The sequence below is a fragment of the Montipora capricornis genome, chromosome 3, assembly GCF_036669925.1.
Source record: "Montipora capricornis isolate CH-2021 chromosome 3, ASM3666992v2, whole genome shotgun sequence".
In the NCBI taxonomy this organism is placed as follows: domain Eukaryota; kingdom Metazoa; phylum Cnidaria; class Anthozoa; order Scleractinia; family Acroporidae; genus Montipora; species Montipora capricornis.
The window spans coordinates 40706204-40716203 of record NC_090885.1 but is presented as its reverse complement, the minus strand read 5'-3'; the positions used below and the strand labels follow the sequence as shown (position 1 = coordinate 40716203).

Below are 10000 nucleotides of genomic sequence, written 5' to 3'. Positions count from 1 at the left end.
GAGAACATAGGTTTCCCAGTGGAATTCACCATAACAAATGAAAGTATAGCTATTTAAAGTGGTGAGGACAGGTTCAATAAAATAAGTTCTCATCTTAGTGTCCATTTGTCTAAGCGATTACCGTAGGCAATGACCAATATGCAAAGCAATCAATTTCTTCCTAGAACTTAATTATTTATTTTCGAAGTGTTGGTTCATTCTTGCAATTACACAGTATTATTTATCAAGTACTAAAATAAAACCGCCTGCTATTATACCACATGAATTCCATCATTTATGAATGTTTTTCTTGGAAACTAATGAAACACTACTTTTGAGCAGAATCATCGAAATATTGATCTGTAGAATTGAATTGAGGTTATAAGATGCAAGTAACTTGCTTCCAGATGGAAATTGAAGTGGTCGAATTTTGACTTGCGGAATTGTAGCAATGGCTAAGTGACTCGCTTTGTAAATCATCTAAACCGGTTCTTTGTGTTCCATTTGCTTATCTAAATATCCATGTCTCTTTAGAGCATTTGTAACAAATTCATTCATAGAGGGTCCTCTTGCAATTAGTTTGTCCAGAGCTTCGTAGTTTTTATCATCCTTTGCAAAGGACATGTGCTCTACAGACTCAAGGTGAATTCGTAGATCTGTGAAATGACACTGGCAACATTCGCAAAATTTAACTGTTTCTCGCTGGTCACCAGGTTTTGTTGGGAGCAGCACCGAATTTTTGTTAATGAGAACCTTACAGCTTACAGGAGAAGGATGGTCGGAAAAGCCAACAAACGAAGGCAGGAAGGAACGCTTACTAGTGTTTGGACGTTGGACGGTAAGATGTACATTAAAACCTCGCCTGAAGGCGCCCCCGTAAGAATTTTTTCTGAAGAAGATCTAGATAACATATAACTGTTTTGGAATGTTTCACGGCTGATGGAGAGCGTCTCTACAATTTGCAAAGCAACTGAGAGATACGAACTTTTCCCGCAACAAATTATCTTTTAACCCTTTTATCAGTTTATCAGTTTTAGTATATGTCTTTCTGTTGGTATACACAAGGTTCTTTGCTCCCTTTCAGTTTATCTGTGATGCACTTTATTCTTTATTATTACAGTCGTTTGTACGCTTTACTTTGCACTAAATGGGTATGCTACATTTCAGAGACACATATCAGAATAATTTACCGTCTCATTACCCTTGGGGTGAAAACTGTTAAATTCCTCTCTCGTCTTAATAATAACAAAAGGAATGGAACTTAGAATCGGTTCAATAAACGCTAGGGGTTTAGGAGACAAGACTAAGCGACAGGAATTCTTTAACTGGCTTCGAAAAAAGCAGTTATCAATTTATTTCATCCAAGAAGCTCACTGTACGGAAAACAATATGCATGATTGGCGGGCCGAATGGGGGTACCAAGCTCTTTTCAGTTGTGGCACTAGTAAAAAGGCAGGTGTTATTATATTGTTTAACAATAACTTCTCTTTCCAAATTTCGCGAACATATTCTGATCCCGGGGGACGCTTTCTAGTTTGTGACATGACTACAAACGGGAAACAACTGACTTTGATAAACGTATACGCACCAAATGATGACAATCCCACTTTCTTTACTTCTGTTTTTCAACATTTAGACGATCTCAAGTGCGATGAGATTATAATAGGAGGGGATTACAATTTAGTGCTGGACGTTGAGAAGGATAAAAAAGGCAGACTAGCAAGAACACATAAAAGATCGTTGGAAGTTATAAATAGCTTTTCCGGTGAGTTTGACTTGATAGATGTCTGGAGAGTCCAAAACCCTGGATTACGACACTTCACATGGAGGCAAAGAAACCCAGAAATACATTGTAGACTTGACTTTTTTCTCGTAAGTCATTGTATCGCTAATAACACCACCAAAGCAGACATTGTCCCAGGTTACAAAACAGATCATTCAATGATCACCTTGCAATTATCTCTGCACAATAACCAACGAGGACAAGGATTTTGGAAATTAAACACCTCTTTTCTAAAGGATGAAGAATATGTAAACCAAATTAAAGCAGCTATAACTCAAACTAAGCACGAATATGCACAAGATAACACTGTCACACCTGGGCTATTGTGGGAAATGATAAAAATGAAAATTAGAGAAGCATCAATGAAGTATGGAAAATCAAAAAAGGAAAATATTAAGCAAAAGAAGGATGACATTGAAAAATCAATAAAAACCCTCGAGGGACGAATTGCTAATACCCTTGCAAATAACTCCCAAGATTTGTGGATGGAATTGGACATGAAAAGATGCGAACATGAAACCCTAATTGAATACCAAACAAAAGGAGCTATTATAAGATCTAAGTCTTGATGGTATAACGAAGGTGAGAAAAATACTAAATACTTTCTTAACCTAGAGAAGCGACACTGCAAGCAAGGAACAATCACTCAATTGAAAATTAACGAAAACAAGCTGGTTCAATCAGACAGAGAAATCTTACATGAGTGTGAGAATTTTTATAAAAATCTGTACCGTTCCAAAACGCAAGTGAGCGACTTTCCGGAAGAGTTTTTTCCACCCACACGAGAATTATTAAATGACGAAAAGCGATCCTCTTGTGAAGGCCAGTTAACTGCTAAGGAATGCCTGGAGGCCCTAAAAGACATGGCAGCAGGGAAATCACCTGGTACAGATGGCCTACCATGTGAATTCTACATGGTTTTCTGGGAAGACATAGGAGAAACCCTCACCAGCGCTTTTAATTTCTCCTATGAAATATGTAACCTGACTGTATCACAAAGGCGAGGAATTGTCAAACTCATACCCAAAAAGGATTCTGACCCTATCTTGATTAAAAATTGGCGTCCCTTAACTCTATTAAATTGCGATTACAAGATTGCTTCAAAAGCCATCGCGAAGCGAATCAAAACAGTTCTACCAGAGCTAATATCAGATGATCAAACAGGCTTCATTAAAACCAGATGCATCAGTGACAACATACGTACACTAGATAGCGTCATCAAATATACAGGTAATAAAAAAATCCCTGGACTTCTCCTTTTTCTGGACTTTGAAAAGGCTTTCGATACTCTCGAATGGTCTTTTATCAACAAAACTCTTCAACATTTTGGTTTTGGTCCCTCGCTGTCAAGTTGGGTCAGGCTCTTTTATTGTAACATCGAAAGCTGCGTATTAAACAATGGATGGACAAGCAATTTTTTTAAGCTAAGCCGAGGCGTCAGACAAGGGTGCCCTCTATCGCCTTACCTTTTCATACTCTCTGTAGAAATACTCGCTGAAGCCATACGAAATAAAAGCGAAATTAGAGGTATTAAGATACAGGATACTGAATTTAAATTAAGCCAATATGCAGATGATACGACGCTCATTTTAGATGGATCTGAACAATCCTTTAAGTCTTCGCTTTCTTTGATAGAAGCTTTTGGTAAAATATCTGGCCTCAGACTGAATGACAAGAAAACAGAAGCTCTCTGGATAGGGTCTAAAACAAACAGCAATCAAACATTTTGCCCGGAAATGAATTTTAAATGGCAAAAGGGAAAGACTAAGGCACTTGGCGTTTGGTTCGCAACGGATCGCGATGCGGCAATATCTTTAAATTACAACGAAAAGCTTACGAAAGTTAAATCTATCTTAGGATGCTGGAAATTTCGAAGACTTAGCTTAATAGGGAAAATTGTTGTTCTGAAGAGCCTAGTAGCATCGCAACTTGTATACGTACTCACATCATTGCAAACTAAGCACCATGCAATTAAAGAGATTAATAGGATGTTTTTTAAATTCTTATGGAATGATAAAGGTGATAAAATTAAACGCAAGGTTATCATCAATGATTATTCTGAAGGTGGACTCAAAATGATCGATATTACAACTTTTAACAAATCCCTTAAAGCTACCTGGATTAAAAAATACCTGAACACAGAAAACTGCAGCAAATGGAAAGTTTTTTTTGATCTAGAACTCGCAACATATGGAGGCAACGCCGTCTTTAAAGGAAACCTAAACAAAAAAGACATTGGTAATCTAAACATAGAAGACCCTTTTGTTAAAGAAGTTATAGAAATATGGTCTGAGACCTTCTTTGAGAAAGAAATAGTGTCCAAAGATCACTTTCTAGCTCTACCTCTCTGGCAAAATTCATTAATAAGGATAAACAATGCACCAGTACTATGCAAAGATTGGCTTTCCAAAGGTATAACACAAGTAAAACATTTAATGGATGATTCTAACAACTTTCTTTCCCTTGCCAGCTTTCAAAATAAATATCAACTAAAAGTCAGACCACTAACTTTTTTTGGCATAATCTCTGCTATTAAACCTTTACAGCAACAGATTCCGAGGTCTCAGCTGAAGTATGACAATTTCATGAACACGTTCCTAAAGCACCAAAAACCATCGAGAATAGTTTACAAGAAATTAATTTCTGACCAAGCGGAACGACCGCTATTATCTCAAGAGAAGTGGCAGAAAGAAATCGGGTCCACAGCCAAGGTAAAAATTGACTGGAGAAAAGCCTACCTATTGTCTGCTGCGTGTACAAAGAGTTCCAAATTAATTGACTTCAATTTCAGATTTTTACATAGACGGCTGGCGACCAATAATTTTCTGCAAAAAATAGGAATTAGAGAGGACGGAACATGCACCTTCTGCCATGATAAAAAAGAAGATCTGTTACATTTATTCTGGGGATGTGAAAAAAGTAGAATTTTTTGGAATGACCTCTCTATATGGCTGCAGGCGTGCCACGTGCTTTCAAAAGAGAACCACTTAGGAATGGAAACGGCCTTAGGCCTGAAGCCAGACGACTCCAATTTTAAACTCCAAATTAATTTTTTTTGCCTAATGGCTAAGCACTACATTTGGATTTGCCGTTCGAAAGAACGATCCCCAACCCAAAACAACTTCTTGCTTTCCCTGAAACAGACGCACCAATTGGAAAACAACACAATAAGAAATTCAAAGAAATGGAAGCCACTTCTGTCCCCGCTGCAACGAGTCTCCTAAACCCTTAACCTTAACCTTGAATTTTTAAATATTGATTCCTCTATTTTAAAACTATCATTATAAATGTAACCCTAAAGGAAAGAGATGGTTTTTAGAAGTGCTAGAAGTCGTATGTCATTTATTTATTTTATCTATTATTATTATCTTTTCTTTTTTTTTCTTTCTTTTTCTTCTCATGTTAGAAAACGTAATTTTAATGCAATTAGTGCTTAGTAGTGCTGTAATTCATGTCACGTTCGTATTGCAATACTCATTGTATCGTTTACTGTAGTTTGCAATGTTTTATGGTGTAAGTGTGCATATTTAAAAAATAAAATTATTATTTAAAAAAAAAAAAAAAAAAAAAGGTTTTGTTGGGAGCCTGCTGTTCCCTCCTTCCCACATATTTAAGCTGTCAAAACTGATTTTTGGCCAGGAGTCAAATTCCTTAAACATCGGTGCATATCTCCGAGCACGATCCTCTACTTTAATGAATGGGGCCTTTAGACCTTGGACACATGATGTGTGGGCGAGCTCTCCTTCATCTTTGCTCAAGTCCTCCAATGGATGCTCTTGGTTCTCACCAGGAACGTAATCTTTCCGTTTACTTTCGATCGTCTCATTTAACATTTTTTGAAATTCCGAAACCGAGTAAACTTAAAACCCAAATTGGAGAGCTTTTTCTTGCAAAGACTTTTTCTGGTAATTTGGCAAACTGAGAGCTGTTTTTAACATCGTTAGCGCTCTAGATCCATCTCTGTTGACTAACAAATGTTCTTTGCGCTGAGGAACTTTGTCTGCGGAGTCAACAACAACAAAATCTATACGTTTTGTTAGGAATTCACTAATAGTTCCTCCGAGACAGTTGATATTTGCAATGACGCTGTCACAGTTTTGACTTGTTTGGAGGTAAATGTTCTTCCCTCTCAGTGGTTTCCAATCTTGATTTCCTGCAGAGAAAGTTTGACAGTAAATATGTTGAAAGACCTCCAACATAGGCTGGGAGCAGGCTCCTCAACTAAGCTCTGCGGAAAGAGGACGAGGGCGAGGACCTCGCCTGCAATGTAGAGAGGTTCACTGGCATCAGCACCAATGATGTTTTGCTGAAACTTGCAAAACAAACGCACATGACGCAATTGTAGTTCCCTATTTTTAGACGCCGATTTACAATAGAACGTTTTTGTCACATGCAACAAGATTACGACAGGGTTAGGACATGACTTACGATTGTCGTAGCATTCCAAAACACGTTTTAAAATCCTACGACAATCGTAAGATGGTGTCGCCTGTCGTATTAAAGCTTGTCACGTACTGTAAAAATCGTACCGTGTAAATCAGCCTTAATGCGTACATTTATCTTGGCGTTGTTCAGGTTGGGATGATTGTAGTGTTTTCGTGACATCACGCAACACAAAAACGGCAGAGACGGACACCTTTGTTATTCTTGACCCATCAAAGACTAAAATGAGCTGACTACAAAAAGCACAAGCCGGTCCGAAGTGCTTGGTTAGTGCCCGGTCTATTCAGCTAATTTTAATCAAAACCTCTAGTGCGAGTATTTGCTATGGCGAGTTTACATTACACTACAATAGCTCGTTAATTTACTACTCAAATGATTAGAAATGATGAAACGACCTTGGTGATTCTTGCACAATGTCAGAGTAAACGGGTTCAGAAATACCAACTTTTTAATTCCAATGAAAAAAAGTTAAAATGAAGCTAACCGTACGTATCTTCCGAAACCTTATTACTTGAAAAACGTCAGTATTTGTACAACATCACTATATTGTGCAGTCTGTACATGCAACTGGAGAACTTCCGGCCCCATAATGCGGTCATCTTGTCACGATTGGACTCATCCTAGTGTGTTGGGAAAAAATTGGATTGGAGTAGGATTATGCTCTTGTTAAGTAATACCGTCATTGCGCCGGTCAATTCAGATGTCAGATCTTTTTAAAATGCGGTTGTAAGATTTCAAAACGTAGATGTTGCTTTTATTTGCTTTCAGTGACCATGAATAAATTATAAATAATTACCAAATCTTGAGCGCTTGGAGTGGCATTCATGGTCACTGAAAGCAAATAAAACAACATCTACCCCTAACCCTAACCTCATTTTAAAAAGATCTGACATCTGGTTTGACCACCGCAATGACGGTATTACTTCACACGAGCATAATCCTACTCCAATCCAATTTTTTTCCCAAGCTAAACCCATATATATAAACCCAGACTTTCGTGGCGAAAAAACACAGGCGCACACTAAGTATGGCGTTAAATAGCAACTGATGTGGTTCCCGGCTTTTGAAACAAGGACAATGTGGATTTCTTTTTAACTTTGAGTACTGTTAACTTTTTTCTACCCATAGATCTACAGACTTCCGGTGCCGAATTAATTGCGAATATATAGAGAATTTATCTTTGGCACTAAAAGAATTCTTCAACACATTTTTGTACCTTGCATTTATCAGCACTTGATGATCCGTCAATTCTACGTAACCAATTAACGGAAGCCCAGTGATGTTGTACAAATACTGACGTTTTTCACGTAACAAGGTTTCGGAAGATAAGTACGGTTATATCCCAACCTTATCAACTACCATCGGCCCTCATGTTCTTGATAATCATTATTGTTTCTTGCATTATTCTATCGGACAGTGCTTTCTAAAAGCTACAGACATTCAAAACACGGCCAATTAGTCATTGCTAACTTCACACTACAACTGTCGGATAATATAATTGCCAACCGAAAAACCGACATGTAATTCGAGTGCAACTTATAATTAACTCGCATGTCATTTTTGGCGGACTTATTCGTTGTGATCCTCAAGGTGGGCAACCACGCTTTTTATTTCACTGAAAAATGGTCGCCCAGCAAACTTTCTTGTTGTCTCGGAAACATTCTACATTCAGTTAACAGATTACTTCGACGAAATGTTTAATAATTACCTGGGTCGGTCACATGAACCAATTCCTTTATAGTGGCTTCAGCAAACGAAGAGGATGTACCTTTTTTTAACGAATCCTATGATCCGTAATAACTTCTCTGTTGGTACAAAGCCGGTATTCGTTACGAACGCAGTGCTCAGGGTCTTTTATGAATTCTTTTACTTTTCAGACGGGGAACCCACCGTTAAGGTTTGAATTAGAAGTAGTTTGCGTGCTTAATGATGACCCCTCAGTTTTTTTCAGTGGATTCAGGTTGTAAGAATGATGAATTGCTTATATTAGCACAATGTTTGAAACTGCGTCAATTTCAGGGAATCACACTTGTCATTTACCGGAAAACCGCCATCACACAAGCTTCCATTTAAGGAAAAGGAAATCATGTATTCTACAATGAAGTCGGAATGCTTATAGCCTTTCTGTATAAAGGTCTATCAGGGTTCGTACACTTTTGACCTGTTAAAATTCCATGACTTTCCATGACTTTTTCCATGACCTTTTGCAAAATTTCATGACCTAAGTTTAGCAAGTGTTCTCCGACATCGACAGTAATGTGAAAACAATCATTTATTCAACTAGATAGGTTGTGAAAATATGAACCAGTTCAAACAAAATGTAAGATATTCTCTTTAACTGTCAAGAGTCAATCCTTTGCCCTTTACATAGAAGATAACTGCAAGTTAGTTCACAAGTTAGAACTCTTCTTAACCAGCTCTCTCAGCTCATCTTCAACTTTCTCTAGGGCGCTCTCCTTTTCTTTTGCTGCTTTTCTAAGTGCATTAGACTTGGAGAGTAGAACAAGCTTGGCTTTTTCCTCAGCTTCTTTTGCTAGAGAGTCTGCATCAAGTTGTAAGGCACTAATATCACTGGCAAGGCGCTTTTTCTTTTTCTCTAACTCAGCTTTTTCCTCAAGAACTATTTTTCGCTTCCTGTTTTGAGAAGCTTGCTGTTGCTCTTTCTTCTGCTCTTCAAGATAGGCAGAGTAACGTTGTCTCCCTGCACTAGCTGCTGCAAGAAGTTCCCTGCTAACTACCAACTGACCTAGCCCTCCAATGCTCTGAATGTGGTCATGAATTGTACGCTGTGCAATAAAAGTTTTTTCTTTCATGTTCTCGATCATGACTTGCCGGTTTACTGAAAATCCCCTCTCAACAGTTGCTTGACCATGGGAAAGAATCAAGAGTTCTCTCAGCAGATCCCATAATTTGGACAGTGAAATAACAGAACCAATGTGTTTCTGCAAAAATACGTCCAGCCTGTCTACCTTGAAGTTGAATTCTTCGAAGGCTGATGTCTCAACCTTAATTGCCAGCTCAAGAAACTCAGAGTACTGCAAAACTAAGGCATCACAATCACGTATGTTTAATCTTTGGCATTCCACCATCTTCTTCAGCACTACTTTGAACTTTGCAGAGCAACCCTCCTTGTCAGCTACAATCAAGTTGGGGTCTAGACATGCCAGATTCCTTGCCAAAGAGTAAGCTATCGGGGTCTTCTCAAACACCTTGCTGACAATTTTACTTAAGAAGGACTGAAACTCACTCTTGAACTGGTATATCTGAAAGTACCAATAATGACAAGTTCAGAATGGGTAACAGTTTAGATTCTGGTATTTTTGGCAAACCTGTCTGCAACAGGTTAAGTTAGTAAGTCAATAAGTCTCTGAAAGAAGCATTATTTCATCCCATTTTAAGCGTTCCTGGGAAATTATTGTATTGTATTGCATTGTGTCATGTTGAAAATAACAAAATATATATTGTTTGAGTACTGCATTGGACATTGATGGCCCACTCTCCGGGAAAAGGGAAAATTAAACAACTTTGTTCTCACCTGGCGATCACTGACTTTTTTTTCACCCTGCAATTTCTTGAGCTTGTCCACAGCAACAAATCCAATATCCACCTTGTTAATCTCAAGGAAAGTTTTCTTCTCTGAGAGGTCTAACTTTAAAAGCTTCACTGCTGAGATAGCCTTCTGGAGTACATCAGCCTTGATATATCTCTTCATCAGTCCTGCAATCATCTTTTGTAGAGTGCTAGCCATGAAAGGTAAAAGTGGGTTGTCACTTTGGAAAATTGCCAAGAAGGGTT

At 38.1% G+C, this 10000-nt stretch overlaps 1 protein-coding gene across 1 annotated transcript in view; it reads right to left on the bottom strand.

Annotated features, from left to right (window-relative positions):
• Positions 1-8351: 8351 nt before the first annotated feature.
• Positions 8352-10000, bottom strand: part of LOC138041366 (uncharacterized) — a 3988-nt gene continuing 2339 nt past the window's right edge. Inside the window, exons 2-3 of the mRNA XM_068887141.1 lie at positions 9741-10000; positions 8352-9468 (exon numbers count right to left, since the gene is read on the bottom strand). The exon at positions 9741-10000 is cut by the window's right edge and continues 1041 nt beyond it. Of these exons, the coding sequence (XP_068743242.1) occupies positions 8596-9468; positions 9741-10000 (1133 nt within the window). The 3' untranslated portion in view covers positions 8352-8595. The remainder of the gene's footprint in view (positions 9469-9740) is intronic.